We start from the raw sequence: 23,271 nt of genomic DNA, 5'->3' as shown, positions 1-23,271 counted from the left end.
ACATAAATGCTATAATATATTGATACAAAAATGTTTACATAGGATTGATCTGTTAGAAAACAAGGAACACAAATGTATTTTTAAGATGTTTACTTGAACAATTGTTCATTCAATTACACATTTAAAGTCAGACTGGAAACAAGCAATTTTTATGAATCCTTACGAATCTTTGATAAGTCTTTAGTATTTAGACACTATGCACAGTAAAAAAAACTGTGCATCTGAAATGGAATGCCAATATCTAAATCAGAAACTTTAGAGATAAAAGCTGATGCAAACAATATGTTTGACAAATACTGATGAACTGCCAAAAAGGAATGTAACAAACAATGCAAAACCCAGCATGCTTCAAGATCCCCAAACCAAGAATTAGTCTAGGAGACATGCAGCTCCATTTCCCAAGCAGAATAATATCAATATGAAAGAGAAGCAGGAGGGGAGAGACAGAAAAAGAAGAAATCAATGGCATGTAATTTAATTACAGTGTAGTAGGCTTGAAAAAACTTAATGGAAATGTCATTTTGACCTAATGGAACAACTAGCACGTTTTAGTTTTAATGTAACTTCATCAAATCAGTTCCATGTCCTACTTATGTTGCCACTCTAATGTACTAACTGCAAAAGCAGATTAATAAACTACCAAAAACAGTTACTACTACATTCATTTCATAAACAAACACACTGTGTAAAATTTTAACATGGTTTCAGATGCTACATATGACTATGCAGCAATAGTACTGGAGCCAAAATAATGGTACTAGTACAAAAATACAGGCTATTTCATAAACTTGGTGGATGTGGGTAATGAAAACATACAAGCATGCATGCGCATGCGCACACACACACACACACACTCACACGTGTTTCTGTTTAAGTAACACATGCAACTTCCTTTGATTATGCATATTAAATACAGGCTTATTGTTCTCAAAGATAGAAGTTTAAAATGTTTATAAAATATTGAAATGAAAAATTCCTTTTTATAGCTCAAAATTGATATCAAAGATTCAAATCCTTTAAACACTTAAAGTTATAGTCTATAAGATCAATTTTTTTAATGTGTACTCTTTGACTATAAAATGTGAGCAAATATTCTTAAATTGTATCTATTACTTATTTTGAGACAGAAAATTTTAATATTCCAGAAACTTGCACATCCCCCAAACATTTCTGATGCCTGTAGCCTTTGGTACACTTTTGTATAACCAAAACACTCCTTTCCGAACACTATTTTGCTATTATTGTTGATGCTTTTAATACTGTATCACCTTCTAGAACAAAAATAATCTAAGTACTTTTACAACTATCTTTAAAAACTGGCCATTTTCATTATAGATGTTCTGGTTTTTAACAATACAACAAACAAAACCAAAATAATTAAATGAAGTGACTGAGAAAATATAGCACATTTAGTATCAAGCGCCTAGAAATTTCTGCTCCTCTCATCTGAAAAGTTAACTGCAACTATTGCTAACATTTTCTTTTTCTTTAACATGAATTTCAATAAGTAAGTAAAAACACCTGCCAAGCTTTTAAAGGTAACTACTTCTTTACCCTGCTCTCACATTTTGCTGAAAAACAACTTGCACAGAGAGAAAACCCCTGGACAAACTTCTTGTATTTCAAAGGAACTTGTAAAAGAGAATCTGCTGACATATTAGATCCTTTTCGCATTACCCAAAAGCTTTTCTTCTAAGAACAATTGTGGTAAAGAGACATTTGGCTCCTAGGAAATTCCCAGAGGGTCAACCATATGCATCCTTCCATGGCACCTTCACACTGCTGCTTTCTAGATTCATGTCTCAAAAGCAGCTTTCATCATTTACTTGTGTGTCAGTCAATATGATTTATGGACTGCATTCAACAAAGTCAAAGCATATAGAATGAGAAATATGACTACAATCTGCTAATTTGTTTTGTATTGAGCCACTTAAGAGTCAAAGACCTGATGTCAGACTGAGTCCAGCAACACAATTATCCAGTCGGTGACAGATTCATCCATCCTCCCTGCCAGGCTGTGCCAATCAAAGACAGCATGAGGCGACATTTGGTGAAATCAGTAAGAAAACTCATTCTCTAAGCAACCTGTGTGAGACCTTGATTGACACTTTTTGAATTTAGTTTGTGGAACACAGACAGACTTTACCCAATAGTCCCTCACTGCAAGCTGTGAAATAAGGCTTTTAACGCCAATCACAGGAACAATAAACCACAAACCACCAACCCTCAGTTTAAAAGGAATCAAGAGAACACATCTGTTTGTATGTCAAGCCAAATTTCCAGAATAATTTACTATTATAGATTAGGTAAAGATACTCTGTTTCCTTTGAAACATCATAAAATGACATGGTAACAAAAATACAACACATTTTATTAGATTATAACTCAAAACAGTTTTGGTTTCAAAGTAACACTTTGATAGATCTACTCTAATATAATAGTAGGAGAAATGTAGAATACTTAGAAACTAATTTGACACATTTAAATTTTCATTTGAAGTTTTCATTTCTTCTCACCATTCTCTTATTTCAAAGATCTAATAAAATAGGAAGGCTTGATTTCAATAATTATTTGAAAGCATTTTTCAATGTTGCTTTCATTCTCTCAAATACACTTTACATAAAAATGTGCTCTTGAAATCACAATCATTCTTTCTGTGTTGGTCTATTTTCCTTAAAGATCCCAGGAGAATCCATTTTCTTTTATTTATACCCACACAAAAGATCAACTTTGCACAATAAGCTACTTTTTATTTAAGTCAAGAAAAATATAGACTCAGAAATATTATGCACTATATTTATTATTCTTTAAGTTGATAGGTTTTGTTTTGAAAAGTTATGTAACTCTTGTCAGGAAAAACTTTAAAACTTGAATAAAATCATGGTCAATTTGAATATTAAATCTAACATTGATAAACAAATTTATTAATTCTGATTCTATGTGACTTTTAAAGTTATTTAAATAAAAACAGCAAAATACTACTATAGTATTCAAACTTACTGCCTCTCAATTTGCAATGTGAATTTCAGTTATGAGATACAAAACAGCCTTTTCAGAGGGAAGACGAAAGAAGAAAGGAAATATTTTGATGAATTGGTCAGTCTCGTAAAGAACCACAATTTTTAGCCTTTTAAAACACATAGTCCAAAACAGTGAGGTCTTTCATCAAATATGGAGTATCCAACACTAAAACCAGAAATGAATTCTTATAGAAAAATGATGCCAAGTTGAAAAATAGACATCTTAATCTAAGAAATCTATTATAATTCTTTCTATTTTACATAAGATTCACTAATTTAAATTTCATTATATGAAACTACTTAAATGTACTTCTACGCAAACATAAAAATGTTATTCAATCTGGAAAAAACATATCTAAAACATGAAAATTTCCCCAAGATGACTTCACAAATACACAAAGATTCCATCATCTAGTAAGGTTTTAATCTATTTTCTGGCTGAACACATGGTATAATACTGAAATGTCTCTGATTCCCAATAATATAGAATGTATGTTTAAAGGTTTAAATATTAAGATGAATTTCTTTAGCAAGTTTTAAAAATAACTTTAATACAATCTTGAAAACAGTTTTGAGATTATGCCCCCAAAATTCATAGGTCTACCAAAATATACTTACTCTAATGTCCCTAACATTCTCCAAAATACCTCCTTTACATTTCTATATTCCTCTCATACTCTTCCTGTTTGCATTTAAGGAGCTCTAGTCCCCAAAGAACTGGTAATCACATCAGTTAACCACAATTCCCATAGTCAATTATGAATTCCCTTTCTCTTCTCAGGCTTTTCTTCTTTTAACAATTCTCAACCATAACTATATGAGACATAACATAAAGTATTGCTCTTGGGACACACAAACATGCACATTCACAAACACACACACAGATTAAAAAGAACAGAAATATCTTAAAGTTGGGAAAAAAAATTCCCCAAACTGGGGAAACTTCAGGACACTTATAATATATGGCACATGTCTATTTCATGCCTTATCCTAACTTCCTTATCCCAACTGTGTGTGTGTGTGTGTGTGTGTGTGTGTGTGTGTGTCCTAACTTCCTTATCCCAACTGTGTGTGTGTGTGTGTGTGTGTGTGTGTGTGTGTGTGTGTGGTGTCCAACGCTTTGCGACCCTATGGACTGTAGCCTGCTTGGCTCCTCTGTCCAAGGGATTTTCCAGGCAAGAATACTGGAGTGGGTTGCCACGCCCTCTCCCAGGGGATCTTCCTGACCCAGGGATGGAAGGCGCATCTCTTCAGTCGTCTACACTCACAGGTGGGGTCTTTACCACTGAGCCACTAGGGGAGCCCCATCCCAACCACAGATCTCATCAAACTTTGGTGGCCTTTTCCTCCTTTAAGAAGAACAATCTTTTGAACATGGTCTTAGATGACATATAGCACTCAGATTTTTAGCTTCCTGCAAATATCACTGCTGCTGTCACGGCAGTCCCATGATATCTTCAAACTTCTCTTAACTTTAATAAGCAGAAAGAGAATGCAAGGACAAGTAGGGCAGTGACGTCTAGAAGAGGTCAAGGTTTCGAAGCTACTGATTATACCAGAAATCTAGATTAAACATACTTTTGTCCAAGGTAGCATGAAGAGGAAGCTAGTCTGTGCTGTGTAGGAACAGACAGAGATATTTCCTACCTCCTAAATTCACTCGATAACAGCAAATTGGGCAATTAGGTACATGTTTAAATAGGGAAGCAATAAAATATCAAGGCCCTAATACCTTTTCCCTTGGCAAATGTAAGAAATGCAAGAGAAGCTTAAGACAAGCTGTAAACTTCCACATGTGACTGAATACTATGGTCAAGCCACAGGAATTAAGCGTGAAAAACTGAAATATCCAAGAACTGTTATTAAAACAACAACTCTGTCATAGCAGAGTCAGAGCCTCATTTTTTTTTACATAAGCACCCACCTCAGAGTATTAGGACTATATAATCATTAAAAACTAGTATTTTACAACCCCAGTACAACTTAAAATTTGCAAAGAAGTTGTCAGAATCACTAACAAGTTAGAAGAGTATAGACTGTTTCCACATGATCATTAGTAAAATGGAAAAATGTCACCCAAGCTGACTCTCTCTTATTAATATATACAGGTTGGAGGCTAAGTAAGCAAGTGTTAGTCACTCATCATGTCCGACTGTTTGCGACCCTAGGGACTGCAGCCCACCAGGCTCCTCTGTTCATGGAATTCTCCAGGCAAAATACTGGAGTGAGGAGCCATTCCCTTCTCCAGGGATCTTCTCCAACCAGAGATCAAACTCAGGTCCCCTGCATTGCAGGCAGATTCTTTACTATCTGAGCCACTTGGGGAAGCCCAATGATATTATAAACATAGCCATACATATGTAAACATAACACAGAGTAGGCCTTTGTCATCCAAGGCATTTATATCTAGATTTCAACCTTTTAATGATGACTCTGAGAGTTCAGTACAAGTAGGGCTTCATTTGCTGAGACTGACATTTGAGTTAGGTACTCTGTGAAATGGGTTGTGGGCAGGGAGGAACTACTCAGAGACTGAATACAGTCAAAGTCCCAACCTCCCCAAGTCAATCTGGCTTAGCTGTCTTCTGTTAGTTGACATGCATAAAGTAACTCTCGTTAAGATCTACAGTTTTCAACTGTATCTTACAGTGTTTTCTGAAAGAACTTACATGGCACAGCCATATTCTCAAATTTTGGAATTCTCAAAGGTTTAGGATATACTCATCTAGAATATTAAGGATTTTTTGAACAGGTAATTTCATTGGGCTAAATCCTAGATTGTGGGAATGCGGTTGGGGTAGATACTATTAGTCACTTTCAGTTGAGGGAGTACCTGGAAGAGGAGTTTAAACTATTCAGGGAAATGTACCCTGTGAGGGAAGGATACATATTAAAACAGAACAAAATTCATTATGGGAGGAGGGGGCAAACAAGGTAAGTCATCTACTAAGCACTTTTTTTCTAAAAACAATTTTGCAAATGACATTCAACAATATTCTGAGAGTGAAAAATAAGTCCTTATAGACATCTACAGTAGGTCTTTGTCAACTGCCTCCTTGTTTCCAAACAAAGGCTTTAAATCTCAATGCTATTACCAGCTACCAGACCAATTTTCATCAGAGGCAGAAAGTTTAAAACAGCTTCCTTACAATGCCTAGTCTCCTGAATGAAAGAAAAGGAAGTGATTAAGTTGTTGCATATATATGTAATATTCATCTAAACTTGCGCTTCTGTTGGGACTTCACTCTGCAAAGTATAATCTCTTTTATCCTCATCCTTATCCATTCCTGTCTGTTCTATACAGGGGGAAAAAAAAATACAGGTTCTTGAGCATCACCAGATCGTGGCTTGCACAGGAAACTTCTGACTCCAACATCTTTCCCTACCATCTCCTTTCTTTCACTTCAGGGGATCTGATGTCTTTTTCACTTTCTTTATCTGCTCATAATAAACATAATTCCAACTCAAACAATCTCTTATCCACATATTTTAGACTCTTTTCTCCCCCCATCCTTGGCCTACTTAACGCTGGTGGGGGGTGGTATGTGGAGAGAACTATCTTCTATTTTTTTCTTTCTATTGTGTAATACAGGTTACAAGGAAAGATACTATTTGCATTCCTAGAACTTACCCCTATTTGCAAAAACTCAAGTACCCTTACGAACACAAATTCTGTTGCCATCTGGTAGTGAAACTGCTAGATGGTATGTTTTCATCTGTTTTTGATACTGAATCTTCCTGTTAAAAATGATCCTTTGCTCATAAAGCTTGCATCAATTATATAGTCTGTTTCATCTATAGCCACTAGAGAGTGAAGTAAAAGGTTATTTGTAAGTGTGCATATACATGTATGTACTAATACTCTGTGTGTGTATATAGAGTCCACTTTATTTTCATTTATGTCTCCTTAATCTGTTACTTACAGGTTGGTCTTGTACTTCTCCCCTAATCCACTGATTTCCTATCAAAATTCTCGTGCTAAAAGCCCTTTGTTATTAATACCACTATTTCTTCCAACTATGCCCTCATTAAAAGCAATTCAAAATACTGTTTTCTACAACCTTTGACAGCAGGGAACTATTTAAGTATGCTGTGCGATACATACACACATAAGGCTTACAAACTTATGAAATCAAATTTCTCACCAAGATTAGTCAGTATTTAGCTAATAGAGACATCAACTTAATACCCAAAAGGATTAGAGTTATAAAATTCAAGTATGTTCACTTTCAACTAAAAAGCAAGATTTTTTTGCAATTAACTTCCAACAGTGGAAATCACTTAACAGTTTTATTACATTATGAAAAAGCTTAAGAAAAAATAGAAATTCTATTACTAACACTGGACCTTGATTGCTTTCAACTTTTTCATTTATGTTTTCTCTCAAAGTTCCCTAACTTTCTCCATTGCACTGATATACTGTCAGTGGTTTGCTCTTGTTGATTTTTGTGTACTTGTAAGTAACTTATTATAAACTATGGAAATAAGTATCAAAATGTATCATAGAAATACCTCGCTTATCACCATAGAAAGAACTATTTCAAATAAGTAACTTTTTTAAAACACTGGACATTCAAGTGCCAAATCTTTCTAAATTATTCACTCACATTTATCTAAAACTGATCCCCAAATCTATCCGTCCTTAAATACAGGACAAGAAATAATCTGAGGTTCTTTTTTTTTTTTGGATAGCAAGGTTAGTATCATTTCTGTATTCTGAATATGCATATGGTCTATCTGCAGGAAATCTGTAAGCACGCTTAACAGGTACTTAACAACTACTACATTTATTGAAATGAACTGAACATTTATTAAATGAGCAAAAAGGTCAAGTGAAAGCTTGAGGGTCTGTCTCTTGTCAAAGTGTTAGTCCTTAGTGTTGGGAATTTGCAAGTTATTTTCATACTATAGGTTCATTTTAATCACTATTCAACATTTATAGCTGTATCTAGAGAGTGGTGATCTGAGTTATTATATTATCCTTTTAAGGAGGTGTATAAGGAACGAGTAACCATGCAAATATTTCTACTCATCTGATGGTACTGATACCATCTTTACTATATCACATTCACACAGATATTTTCTAAATTCCTGTCTGCAAATAAGACTGTAAACTTTCTCTTCAAAACTAGAAAGTATTCTATATTTGACAAACAAATTTCTTGATTCAAAACTTCGATTTTTACAGTATACTTTTTTTTCTTGGTCACACCACACAGCTTGCAGGATTCTCAGTTCCCCGACCAGAGACTGAACCCAGGGACTGGCAGTGAAAGCCTGGAATCCTAACCCCTAGGCCACCAGGGAACTCCCTGCAGTATACTTTTCATACTTTTTCAACATACAAGAAAATTATCTTTATAACAGTCTAGTTATTCACTATTCCTCTCATATTAACTTTAAAAGTACTTACAAAGCACTTCCTCTACCTAAGACAGTGTTTAGGTACTATAGAAGACACCATGATGAGTAGATATAGTTCCTGACATAATGACATTAAATTCTGCGAGTAGAAAGAAGGAAAGTCTACAATCATAGTTCAAGACAAAATATAAATAAGTACCATAAAAGTGGGACAAAGTATCAACATAAGGTTAAGTAGACTCAGTAAAAGCTTCATGAAAGAGGTAGCATTAAAGATGGCTCTTGGAAGAGATTCAAAATTTTTACAGTTATAAATGAAGACAAGGTAGAAAACTCAAGCTAGATGCAGGGCAGAGTGAATTTTGCACTTTAAATGCCCAGGTTAAATCATGGTCAGAAATGTATCAGAAAGAGACTAAGGTCATTTATTTGTTAGCCTATGGAATTTTCACTTAATTCAGTAGATAAGTGAGAGATCTTGAAATATTTGAATAAAGAAAATGAAATTAAAATGTGCTTTGAAAAGGATTATCTGGCTTTGATATGTAGGATGAACAGAAGTAATGAGAGACTATTGGCAGAGACGAATTAGGAGACAATTAACGATAATCAAAATTTGAACTTTGACAATAGAAATAAGAACAGAAAGGACAAAACGTAGGTTAGGAACATTTAAATTTCAAATGCTAGATGATATTTTTTCAAAAATAAGAATATTTTTCAATATCTATACTCAGACAACATTTGAGTTCTTATTTCGGCTCTCAAGAGCTTGTAACTGGAGGTGAAAAGGATGAACAAATACAATAAAGAGCAAAATGTGACAAAGCCACTAAAAAAGAGTAGGTGCTGAGGAAGGCAATGAACACTATTGGGCTTGGGGTGAAAAAGAAACATTTGAATTGGGTCATGAGCTATACTGTGTTATGCACTAAGATTTCTACAAGTAGAGTCTGGGATAAGTGTTGTAGAGAAAAAGCATTCAGGAAAAGAACAAATAATCTTACAAACAAATATAACAACTAATATGTTTTGAGTGTTCATTTTATGCAAGGCACTTTTCTGAACATCTCATGCATACTACCTCATTTAACCCTCACAAAAATCTCTAGAGTATATATTCTTATTGAACTACTGAACTCATTTGTAGATAAGGAAAATATCTCAAGCATGGCCTGTCATGCCTGAGATGACCACAGAGAGATATCCCCAAAGCACTGCGCTCACCACAGATGCATATTAACTTTCACAATCAAGTCTCAGAGAATCTTGATTGCTTCACCAAAACAACTAGTTATTATCTTCAAACTTTGGCTTCCACAAAAACTACAAAGAACACTGCCAAAACAATTAAAATTTTCCATAAGCACCTAAGCAGAGAAAAATAAGCCTGCAGGAAGTTCATTGTTTTCTAATTCGCATGCTAGCTTGAGCTTGTATCTACTTACCGACATGGCTGCATGATCACTGCTGTTAGTCTGAGAAGGAAGTCAAACAGGCAATCATAAAAAAGGAAAATGTATTCCGATATCAACAGAAGTGGTGGTTAAAGCAGTAAAAAATTACACCATACACAAGCCAGCTGACTCTCTGTTGTTATAATTTGAAACTCAAAATCTACTTATTAGTGACACCTGAATATCTGATCTAGCCTGAACTGAAGGCGGCCCTGCATAGGGGAAGTTATCCTTTTTACCAAACACACAAGGAGTAAAGGAGAAACCACAAGCAGAAATGGAGGAAGACATTGAACTAGCCAGGTAGATTATTTTAATTACCCACAGTAAGCAGTGGGTTGGCAGCTGTGTTATCCAGACAATTCATTCTTCTGGAAGACTACACTCTAGGTAACCTCTAGGTCCTTTCTAGATTTAACTTCTAAAAAAATTTTGTTTGGATTAGCAAAATCTCATCACAACAGTTATTTTATTCAACTATTTTTTTCCCAAAATCTTTCAAATTGTGTAAAAGGTATATAATTGTATGTGAGATATAAAAGTCATAAAGCCAAGATGAAATTTAGCTAAAATTCTGTAATGTAGTCAATAAAAGTCAGTCAACAACATTTAACATATGAACATGAACACCATGTAAGTCACAGGACTTGTGATGCTTCTATCATTGCTCACATTATACAATTTTTATGTTACAGTCAATAAGTCATCAGATCAATATTATTCATTATCATTATATATTTAAGGATTAATATTGAAATAAGAAAAAAGTAATTTGTCAGCATATATGTATACAATAAATATATGGTCATGTTTTCATTTGATAATCACTAAAATGCATTCAAAGCTGCTTATGTAACAATTTAAAAAATATAATTTTTGTATTTTTAATATAATTCTTTCTGGTATCACATAAAAGATAGGGTAATTAAAGCCTGTGATTGTACTCCTGACTATTAAAAGTCTCCTCTACAGTTTCCAGTGAAATCAAAGGACATGTACATCTATATATTTAATTCAGGGAAAAAGTATGAACCAAAGGACAAAGAACATAAAAGAGAAAAACTAAAAAAGAAAATAAGGTGCCAGAATGAACAAATCTAAGTTTAAGTTAGGACTTTACACCTGTGTGACACTTAATAATAAATTTTATATATGGGGACCTTCGAGGTGATCGCATCCAATCCTTTCACTTCAAAGAGAAGGAAAGAAGTTGTTCAAAATCAAGACGGTAGACTAAGTTAATGCATTTGCTTCCCACTGATCCTGAGATACAAGTGATACAAGAAGCCCAGAATTACAAAACAGGAATAAAATGTTTAACAACACAGAAAATGAAGGCATGTAGGGGAATTCATTAAGGGATACCTTCTAGAAGACAGAAAACAAAATTTTTTAAAAATGTTTATTTATTTATTTATTTTGGCCATGCCACAAGACATGTGGGATCTTAGTTCCCCAACCAGGGATCAAACCTGTGCCCCCTGCACTAGAAGTGCAGAGTCTTAACACCTTAACCACCAGAAAACAGATTAAATAGAGAAGAGAAAGCAACTGCCCATTACATGCTACTAGGGGAACTACAGTGGAGTTGGGAGCCAGCTGTGTATTAGAGGTCCAGTTGTGCATGTGAGAGAGGAGAGATACCAGAAATGCGATGGGAAACAGGGTAAGTAACTAAAGATTTCTAGAACAAGCGTGCCAGTGATCCCCTAACTACAGAGCACAAGCATTTTTCCATAGTGAGAGAAACTTTAGAGGGAGAGGTGAGACTCCAGGTGTAGGTAGGAAAAAAAAAAAGAGCAGGAAGGAGGAAGGGGGGTGTTGTGACAATGGAAAGAGCAGTGATGGCTACAGAATTTGTGGAGCTCAGTGCAAAATGAAAATGTGGGGTCCCTTGTCCAAAAATCTTTAAGAATTTCAAGACGCCAGCAAAGCACCAAAGCACGTGCAGAACCCTTCTAAACTCAGGACCCCGTGCCATAGCACATGTTACACATCCATGAAGTCAGCCCTAAAGAAAGGAAACCACAATCTCATGGATAGCTCTATACCTGCTCACTCTAAGGTTAAGAATCCTAGGCAAAGTGTCTCCCAAATTTAAAAAAATTTCCAGTCAGATTCCTAACTAAGGGGGAAAAAAAAATCTATCAAAAAACAGGGTATTTATACAGTAGCAGAGTAAATGCAAATCAGCATTTCGGGCATTCTTTGTTAAAAGAGAATGAGAAAAACAAAGAAAGAAAAAACCTATTCAAGAGTAACATAGATAATTCAAGAAACAGAAAATATCTTTTAAAAAAACCCTCCAGGGACTTCCCTGGTGGTCCAGTGGCTAAGGCACTGTGTTCCCAATTCAGGGGGTCCAGGTTCAATCCCTAGTCAGGGAACTAGATCCCACGTGCTGCAACTAAAGAGGCCGCGCAGCCAATTAAATTAATTAATTAAAAAAAAAAAAAACCTCTAACACCTCAGGGAGATTTGAAAGATAATATATACATTTTTTAAAAAGAGAGAACAGTATTCTATGAGAAAAGAACACTTTTAAAACAAAGTGATTCCTTAAAAATTAAAATATAACTAGTAAAATATTCTCTAGATGGACTGAAAATAAAATTGAGAAATCCTCCCAAAACAGAGAACAAAAAAAGAGATAGGAAATGAAGGAAAAGATAAAAGATAAAGAAGATCAGTCTAGGAACTCTAACATCTAGTTAATGAGAGTCCAAGAAAGAGAGAACAGAAAAGTGGAGGGAAAAAAATGATCTAAAAAATAATAAAAGAGAAGTTTCCTGTGCTGAACTTCCCCTTTGACAGGAAGGGGCCATTGAATAAAGAGCTAAGTAAACGAAATAAAAGCTTACATCTCCACACATTATCATGACATTTAGAATATTAAAGAATAAAAAATAGATCCTAAAACCTGGATGCCAAAAGACAATGGAGGAATGCAACAAAAATTGTCAGAGAAAAACTATTCAACCTAGAATTACTAAACTATCAATCAAACACAAGGACAGGGAAGGTATTTCATGATATGCAAGGACTTCAATAGGAGAAAGCTACTGTGGCAGTTTAGCAAAACCAACCAGTGAAGTACTAAAAACACTTGAAATCCATGAAACAGTTTCCAACTCTGGAGGATCAGAGAAAGAAAGTCCCAGGTAAACAGCTATACAGCAATTCTAGAGAGCAACTGGTACAAAGCAGAGACAGAGGCCTCTGCAGCAGTCAGAAAACATCAGATGAAGAACTGACAGAGTGAAGGGTAGGGAGGCTACTGTCTTTATCTTACATAGAAGTGAATTAAGATACTGACTAAAAAAAAGGAACAAAAAATAGGAGTATAACTTTTATATAAAGAAACGATAAACATAAATAAAACATCAAACTGAAGAAAAAGGATGAAGTGAGAAGTCGCTATTGAATACATGCGCCTTATCTTTCATAGTAGGGACTCACAAGACATTCTCTTTTTAAGATAACCACCAGAAGAAATGAAAACACATGGTGAAATGGTAGTCTGGGGTTAGGAGAGATGGGAAGGCTATTTTCCATCCCAAAGTCTTCTGGGATACCTGACTTATTACCATGTATACATATTAACTGAAGCAAATTTTAAAAATAACCTTTATTTTTAAAATATTTTTTAAAAAACAACCTTCATTTTTAGTTCTATGAAATAAAATATATTAATTAGCAAATTAATTCAGAGTCTGAATGATTTGTCAACTTACATAATGTTGGTTAATTGGAATAATCAGGCCTAGACCGTGAATCTCAGGATTTTCAATATAGTACCGCATCTCCAGAAAAAAATTCTTAAGTGTATGGTTTTAAAAGTTAGACACTATCCATTTCTATCTAAATCATGCACCTTCGTTCACTGGATATACATCCTTATTTCTCACTTACAGAAATCATAATGTTTTTTAAACTATTTGTGGAAATTAAAAGTGCAAATTAAAAAGTTAGTGGCACCAGGCTCATCATTTACACATATCCCTTAGTGGTGTAAATCAATAAAACATTTTTATTTTAACAAACACATCACTAGCATATATGAAAGAAAGAAATGGTAACTATCGTTTCCAGTAGATCACTGATGGGTCTTTAGGTGGTACTGTATTCACAGTAAAAGATTACTGAGTTCCACTTGGCAGTCATGAATTACTAAATAACTGCAAGCTGCTCAACAATATCTTGTATTTATAGGCTTATAAGTGGTGAATGAATGCTGAATGCTTTAAAAAATTTAACAATGAATGGTTTTAAAATTCAAAATTGAATGGTTTTCAAATTTTCTAGCTAATATAAATTCTTATTTAAAAAACACAAAGCTTGCTTATAAGTTAGGCTTAAAAATAAGTGTTACAAATGCATTAGAAAAAGATGACTTGCAGAACACATGTCAAAATGTTAACAGTAATTTTCCTTTTAAAAGATAACAGAAGATAACTTTTTTTTAATTTTCCTCTATACTGAGCAATAGTTTTTAACTGTCAGGAAAAATTTATCAGAAACAAGAAAGTTCACTTACACATTTGAAACAGTAAACATTGCTGATTTCAAGAGCACTGATTTGAGGATAAAATAATATTTATATCATACAATAATCACACTTCACTGACATTAGGCAGCATCTGACCATCAGCCACTGTAAGCACTGCAGTCAAGCTGTAACAATGATTCAAATAAATATACTTTACAGTAAGTATCTTTAATAATTAATGAAGAAGTTTTAAAAATGGTTATATAATGCAAAAGCACAGAACTCAAAACTAAATAATACAAGCCAAAAATATAGGCATAAATACAAGAAAAAAAAAAGTGTAACGATACTGAAAACTAATACTATAAAAGGCCTTAAAACAACAGAGGAAGAAAGGAGAAGGAAAGATAAAATATTTATTAATAGGGGCTACTTTATGTCAAGCACCCTGCCAGCCAACTATTCTACACATGATTTTATTTCATCCTCTGACAGTGCTATGGGTGACTGTGTTGAAGCTGAAACTCCAATACTTTGGCCACCTGATGCGAAGAGCTGACTCATTTGAAAAGACCCTGATGCTGGGAAAGATTGAGGGCAGGAGGAGAAGGGGACGACAGAGGATGACATGGTTGGATTGTATCACTAACTCAAAGGACATGAGTTTGGGTGGGCTCCTGGAGTTGGTAATGGACAGGGAAGCCTGGTATGCTGCGGTTCATGGGGTCGCAAAGAGTCGGACACAACTGAGCGACTGAACTGAACGGAACTGAACTGAAGTCCTATGGGAAAAATGGATTATGTCTATTTTGCAGAAGTAAAGGAGTTCAGAGAAGTTAAGCAACTTGCCAGGATTCCACAGCCAGGAAGTTAAAAATCTCAGGTTTAAACATAAGTCGTTCTAATTCTAAAGACCACCCTGTGCTCTCTTCCCTTCATCACTCTGGTCCCTAAGAATAGTAACATGTAAGTGGGCTTAACTCTGAGTCATTAAATGGTAAGTTTCCTGAAGACAGATAATATATTTGACAGGGCAGTTTAACATTCTGGGTGTGGGGAAATACCTGTCATTATTATAAATACTGCTTTTTAAGTTACTGTTAATTCCTGTGGCCAGCAGAGAGCCTGGCTTCTCTGCTACGGCACAGGGAAATGCTTCCTAACATGGAAGCAAGGCAAATCTTTACTTTTTGTCCTCTGCATAGGCTTGCTGGCTAACTCTTAAGAGAAACAGGTGAGGAAAGTAATATACCAGTTCTCTCACCCATTCAACCATAGAGACTGGAGGCATTTAAAGTAGACATTATTGGTGACCTTCCAAATTCTGCAGCTTCCTACCACAACCACAGTGTAGTAGAAAAGAGAAAAACAATAAAGTTCTTTCTCTGGGCTCCACCAAAACCATTATCATCCATTAAGTTCTATTGTTCTCATACCCTGTGAGGAGAGAAAAAAATCCTATCAGGTGGATTATAACTTTTCTAGAACCAATGAAACCTTTACTAGGCAATGTGGTCAGCAACTACAAGTCATGACTCTCTTTGATGGGGAAAATAATCTTTTGCAACAATCATAGGGACTGACAAGAAGTAAATATGCAGTGAAGTTAAGAATGGAGCTTTTAAACTGACAGTGTTAGGTACATTTTAGGGATGGGGCGAGACAGTCATCTTTAACCTATTGGATCTACTTGTCTGTCCAATTACTTGCAATACTGGACAATACTTGCACTATTTGAAAGAGTGACCCTTGGTTTCACAGCTCCCATTGACTCTAACTCATGGCACTGTTAATTAACCCTGTCAAAATCAAGAATCATGGAGCCAGAGCCAGCTCCCCCACATAATTTTTCATGGATAACTAATTCTACCTAAGCTGGTTGACTTGGGACTGACTGATTGTGATGAACAAATACCTTCTGAAGATTCTTTTAGTTTGAAAGAGTCCAAAACTGGGCCCTCTCTCTATCTGGATCCAAAGGTAACCTGAAGATTAGGAATTATTTTTAGCTTAAACCATTTAAATTAAAATGGTAGCTTATACATCGCCATATATTGCTTAGAAAAATAATGCATTTAATAACACTGTTCTTTGCTTGAAAGAACACAAACTGAATATCTTATATAATTTCAGCATTTCAGAGAATTAATATACTCAGCCATAATAATCAATCTTGCTAGAATTTACCATAGTCAACAACTTAATATTTTTGCTTCAGAATTATGCTTTCAGTTCATCCCTTGAATAAGAATATACTGTTATTAGTACCATTTTTTCTTTTCCTAACTATAAAACATAATTTTCTTATTTTCTCATGTCCTATATATTGCTGTTGTTGAATTTGTTGGTCTACATTTTATAAAAGTGAACTTTCCTTGCAGAAAAACCCATGTTAGATGACATAAAAATCCAAAATGGCACACACTCACCTAAAACTATACAAAATATTGTAATAGATCAGGTGAGTGACAGAAGTCTGTCATTCTAAATGTCAGCAGAATATGTCCTATGAAAAAGCAGGATTTCCCTCTAGATGTCAGCCACGTGAGGTAAGGCATTTACCCCAAACCTTTCTAATATATAATCTCTCTTAACCTTACCTGAGCTAGGCACAAAATCCTTACCCATCATCTCATGTCAACCTGTGAAGCACACATTGCAACACAGAAACATGATATATATCTGTGTATATGTATATCTGTGTATATGTGCACACATGAGCAATGTATTTACTTGTGAGAACTGGATTTGGCTGGAAGGACAGAGATATATACTGACAAGGTGAATTCAAATTAATTCAATAATTATTTAATGCACACTTTTTTGAAATTGCTGTAACGCGTTTAGTTGCTCAGTCGTGTCTGACTTTTTGTGACCTCATATACTGCATAGCCCACCAGGCTCCTCTGTCCATGGGATTCGCCAGGCAAGAATACTGGAGTGGGATGCCATTCCCTTCCCCAGGGGATCTTCCTGACTCAGGGATTGAACCCAGGTCCACATTGCAGGCAGATCCTTTACCAACTGAGCTACTAGGGAGGTGGTACTAAAATTATATATATAATACACAGGTTCCCTTTTTCAACTCAAGAACAATAGTGAGGAATATAGTATCAACCCTGGAAAAGCTTCTAAAAGCTCTTTGGCACAGATCCACTACAAAAATCTCTTTAAGAAGTTCTTCTATTTTTTTTTTTTTTTGAAGTTCTTCTATTTTTAAGCAATTCCTTCAAATATTCTAACTGGCCCTTTGATAGAGAAAGAGATGGGGAGAATAACATCTTTTTTTTCTTTTCATTTTAAACAAGGAGATGGTTAGAGGCAGTTGGGTAGGCTTCAGATTTAACTTTTTTGTGTCCACCTATATCTTATTATGACATTAAAAACGTCAAAATTTCCCCCCACTTCTTTTGTACAAAACTACTCCATTCACACTTTAACACTAGCTCTGTTAGTTTAGAGTACACCTAGTGAGAAAATGTGCATCCCACCATCATCTGTTTGGTCTTGCCTTTCTTTCTCTTCCTTTGGTAGTGCCACTAGTCTTGTGGGATCTTAGTTCCTCAACCAGTGATTGAACTGGGGCCCCCGGCAGCGAAAGCCTGGACTCTTAACCACTGGATTACCAGGGAATTCCCTTTGCATCCCTCACAGGAAGAATCCAGTGTTTCAGCCTACTCACACTCAAATGTCCCTGTCATATCTTCCTAAGAAACATTTCATCAACAGATTATTCCAGATGTAAATGTTCATGACTACATAATAGGATGGAGCAATGCTCCTATTTTACTTTTAGTCTCTGGTCTACAAATATCCAATAATTTCTTGGCCTTTTCTAAAAGAAAAGTCACTGATCATATTGAAGTAGTTTCATGAAAACTGCTATCAGAGTTTATTTCTAGTTAAGAATATGTTGTCAGTTTTGGGGGTTTGTTTTGGCTTTGGTGGGAAGTGAGTTGTAAGTTATCTGGCTTAAAAAGTAAAACAAATTAAAGTTTCAACCAATTGACTAAAGAGGTATCTTGATTCCTGATTTCAAACTATACGACAAAGCCATGCTAATAAAAACATGGCATTGGTATAAAAATAGACACACAGAACAGTGGAACAAAACAGAGAGTCCAGGAATAAACCCACACATACATGGACAACTAATTTACAGCAAAGAAGCCAAGAACATACAATGGGGAAAGGAGAAGCTCTTCAATAAACAGGGTTGGGAAAACTGGGCAGCCACACACAAAAATATGAAACCAGACCACTATCATATACTATACATAAAAATTAAATCGATTAAAAACTTGAAACTGGACTTCCCTAGTGGTACAGTGGATGGGAGTCTGTCTGCCAATACAGGGGACACAGGTTTGATCTCTAGTGGGAAGATTCCAAATGCCACAGAGCAACTACAGCCCGTACACCACAACTACTGAGCCCACACTCTAGATCCCATGAGCCACAACTACTGAGCCCATGTGTCACAACTACTAAAGCCTGAGTGCCTAGAGCCTATGCTCCACAACAAAAGAAGCCACCTCAATGAGAAGCCTGCGTACCACAAGGAAGAGTAGCCCCCACTCATGGCAGCTAGAGAAAGCCAATGAGCAACAACAAAGACTCAGCACAACCAAAAATATATAAATAAAAAAACTTTAAAAAGACTTGAAATTATAAAGTTCCTATAAGAAAACATAGGAGGTAACCTCCCTGACATTGGCCTTAGCCATGTTTTTTTAGATCTGACTCCAAAGGTGAGAGAAACGAAAGCAAAAATAAACAAACGGGACTCCATGAAACTAAAAAACATTTTCTGCATGGTGAAGGAAACCATCAACAAATGAAAAAGCAACCCACCAAATAGGAAGAGATTTTTGCAAATCATATACAATAGCAGTTAATATCCAAGCTGTATAATGAACTCACATAATTCAACAATAAAAAACCAAACAACTCAAAAACTGGGCAGAAGATCTGAAGAGCCATTTTTCTAAAGCCATTTTGCTGGCCATACAGATGGCCAGGAGGCACATGAAAAGATGTTCAACATCACTAACCATGAGGAAAATGCAAATCAAAACTTCAATGAGGTATCACCTCGCATCTGTTAGAATGGCTATTATTTAAAAAAAAAAAAAAAAAACAAATAATAAGTATTGGAGAGAATGTGGAGAAAAGGGAACCCTCATATGCTGTTGGTGAGAATGTAAACTGGTGTAACCACTATGGAAAACAATATGGAGATTCCTCAAAAAATTAAGAGTAGTACTGCCATATGATCTAGCTGTTTCAGCTGTGTATATTTATTTGAAAAAAAGGAAAATTACTAATTTGAAAGGATATACACCACTATGATCACTGAAGCATAATTTACAATAGCCAAGATATGAGAACAACCTAAGTGTCCATGAATGGATAATGAAAATGTGCCATATATATATATGTATATACAAGAGAATGCTATATAGCTATAAAAAAGGGAAGGAAATCTTGCCATTTGCGACAACATGGATGGACCAGGAGGGTATTATGCTAAGTGAAATAAGTCAGACTGAGAAAGACAAATAACATAGGATTTCACTTTCATGTAGAATCAAACAAAACAAAAACAAACTCATAGATACACAGAACAGACTAGTGGTTACCAGAGGGTTAGGAGCTGGGGGAGGGTGAAGTAGATGGTAACTAGATTTATGATAGTGGTCACTGTAGTGTTCACAAATACCAATTTATAATGTTATACACCTGAAATTTATATGATGTTATGTACCAATTTTAACTCAATAAAAACAATAGCTAAATTAACATTTTTCACAAATTGGTTTACAGAAAAGGAAACATTCAAGCTAGGAAGTGGTTTAAACAAGTAAGCCTCCAACTAAAACTGAATTCTAAATATATTTGAGTAAGCAAAATTATAACAATTTTTTGACATTTTTTATACTTACAGGCAAATGAGTAAACACTTGAAAGATGCTTCTCAAAAAATTAATAAGATCCATTAAATAACCACTAGCTCTTCCATCTGGCTCAGACATTGTCCAGTCATAATCAGCAAGCTGAACAAATTCATCAATTTTTTGATTAAGCTTGGTATATATTTCTCCCTCTGCTGCATGTCGGGCATCCTGACCGGATACAACAAAACAAAAAGTAAAAAACAAGTTACAGAATCAGGTAAAAAAAACAAGTTTTCTTAAAATTCCAAATTTTATTTTTTATATTTCTTTGGTTTAACATTTTAAACATTTATTCAAAATCCAACAAAACTGTAGGATTTCCGGTTAAAAATACTCTATTTGACATCACTTCTTTTCCCCAACCTCACCTTTACCTTTTTTGTCTTTGTTTGGTAGGATAACTTATTAGTTATCAATTCTGAACTGTTCTCACAGCTCTAAGACCCTTGGGAGAAACAGAAACGGAAAACAAAAGTTGTCAAGAATGCAAACGACTTCTATCCACTGACTCAGGGAGGGAAATTAAGTTGGACTATCACGTAAGAAATGAAATCATTATTGGTGTTTTGAGCAGAAGAGCTCCCCCCACCACTGCTCCCAAAACAGTTAACTTCTCAAAAGAAGATAAAAGAAATGGAGTGACAAAAAAGAGCAGAGTAAGAATACTCAAACATTTTCTGATCCATTAAAGCAACAAGAAAACTAGCAAAAATTGTCAAAGATCCATTTTTCCAGACGTCTGGAAATTAATTCAAAACCTACAGCAATTCAAGCAGCATCTACTTATGAAAAACTGCTGAACCTTGGTATGGAAACAAGCTCTGTGATGTTCTAATGTGCCCCATTTCCACTTTTCCTCCCTAGCTCCAGGTTCACAGTATCCTTGAAAATCAATATCCCACAACTGTGGTACAAATCTGTGTTGGCCTCTCAGCCAACACAGTGCGGGCAGAATGAGTTGGCACTCCTTTGAAGCCATATTCCCAGAGAATTATCATTATTTGACCTAGCTGGTAATTCCCTGGAAGATCTCACTTGCAGAGATGTCTCTACATGACCTAAAAACAGGATTGTCAGGAGCAAAAAGTCTTTTTCCTGGGGGCATTTGTTAAAAACAATTAGAGGCAATTGTGTAACATCACAGACACTTTAGGTGGCAGATAACAACTAGGGTACACAATAAGCGAACCAAAAAGCTTAAAAGGAAAAACTGGGGAATGAAATGTCCATAGATGGCTTTGAAAAGCTCTGACATATTCCTGGGAATCTAGAAGACTATGTACATGTGTAGGGCTGTGAACATACTCCGGAAAGACCTGAGAAAGCTCTAAGCTCTCATTTACAGCTGACCCTGAAGTTCTGTGCAAAAAGGATGTGAAGGTTAACGCAGAGGTATCAAATGCCTGATGGCTGAAGGCGTGCCCCAATAAATACAGAGAGTCCCTCAAAAAGACTGGGAGACTGATTGGTTCCAGATTTTTATGGAAATCTGTGTCCAATCATTAGCTGGTCACTAAGCTAAGAGACTTCAGTGGCCACGGATGACAAAAAACACAGACTTTACAGAATTAATTCAGAAAAGTCATGAAACAACCAACCACCTACCAGGAAGAAACAACAAACCTTGGGGAGAAAGGAGAATCTGATTATCAGAATTGTCACATCACAATACAACTTTATTTTAAATTTTTACTGGCATATAATGTTGTGTTAGTTTCAGATGTACAGCAAAGTGAATCAGTTATACACACATAGCCCCTCTTTTTTAAGATTCTTTTCCCATACAGGCCATTACAGAGTACTGAGTAGAGCTCCCTGCGCCACAGAGCAGGTTCCAGTTAGTTATCTATTGTAGTGTGCATCTGTCAACCTCAATCAATATGTCAGTCTCAATCTCCCAGTTTCTCTCTCCCCCACTTAGCCCCTGGTAACCGTAAGTTTGTTTTCCACCCCTGTGATTCTACTTCTGTTTTGTAAATAAGTTCATTTGTACCTACTTTTAAGGTTTCACATATAAACGATATCATATGGTATTTATCTGTGTCTGACTTACATCACTCAGTATGACAATCGCTAGATCCATCCATGTTACATTATTTTAAATGTCCAGTTTTCAATAAAATTTGCAATTGCACAGAGAAACAAGAAAGTATGAGACATTGGACTTATAAGACAAAGGTTTTAAATCAGCTCTTTAAAATAATCAAAGAACTAAAGGAACATATGAGAACAATACCTGACAAAATTAACTATAAAGAGATAAAAACTACTTGAAAATAAAGAACCTAAGAGAAATTCTGTAGTTGAAAAATATAATAAATGAAACAAACAAAAAAAATCACCACAGGAGTTCAACAGCAAATCTGAGCAGGCAGAAGACAAAGAAGATTTGAACAACAATATAAACCAACTAGGCCTAACAGACATCTATTGAACATTCAACATTAGCAGACCATGCATTAGTCTCAAATGAACATGAGACACTATCCAGAACAGAACAAATGTTAGGTCATAAAACAAATCTTTAAAGCAAAGTTCCCCAACCAGGCCATCTAGCAGGAAGTGAACAGCTGTGAACCTAAAAATCATCCACCTCCCACTTCACCCCATCCCCACCTATGGAAAAGCTGTCTTCCATGAAAACAATCCCCGGTGCCAAAAAGCTGGGACTGGGGCTTTAAAAGACTGATCTCATACAAGGTATGTTCTCTGACTACAATGGAATGGATATTTCTGGCAAAACTAATACTTATTGGAAATTCCCTGGTGGTCCAATGGTTGGGACTCCATGCTTTCACTGCTGAGGACGCAGGTTCAACTTCTGGTCAGGGAACTAATATCCCACCAGCCAAGCATCATGGCCAAAAAGCAAAACACACACACACACACACACACACACACACACACACAGAAAAACCTAATACTTATTTAAATTCATATCTTGACTAAGAAAAGACCTAAGTATCACTCACTATTATCAATCA

The 23,271-nt window shown here is 35.4% G+C and overlaps 1 protein-coding gene across 6 annotated transcripts in view; it reads right to left on the bottom strand.

Moving 5' to 3' along the window:
• EXOC6 (exocyst complex component 6) overlaps positions 1 to 23,271 on the bottom strand; it is a 180,080-nt gene that overhangs the window by 57,535 nt on the left and 99,274 nt on the right. For 4 of the 6 annotated variants that reach the window (XM_061162191.1, XM_061162195.1, XM_061162193.1 and 1 more), the window contains 2 exons: positions 20,276 to 20,455; positions 9,833 to 9,862 (listed from right to left, as the gene is read on the bottom strand). In XM_061162191.1, the coding sequence (XP_061018174.1) occupies positions 9,833 to 9,862; positions 20,276 to 20,455 (210 nt within the window). Of the gene's footprint in view, positions 1 to 9,832; positions 9,863 to 20,275; positions 20,456 to 20,661; positions 20,733 to 23,271 lie in introns of those variants that run through there. The other 2 variants (XM_061162196.1, XM_061162192.1) reach the window with 2 other exon arrangements.

The sequence above is a fragment of the Dama dama genome, chromosome 15 (genome assembly GCF_033118175.1).
Source record: "Dama dama isolate Ldn47 chromosome 15, ASM3311817v1, whole genome shotgun sequence".
Lineage (NCBI taxonomy): Eukaryota > Metazoa > Chordata > Mammalia > Artiodactyla > Cervidae > Dama > Dama dama.
This window is presented reverse-complemented; position numbering and strand designations above follow the sequence as displayed.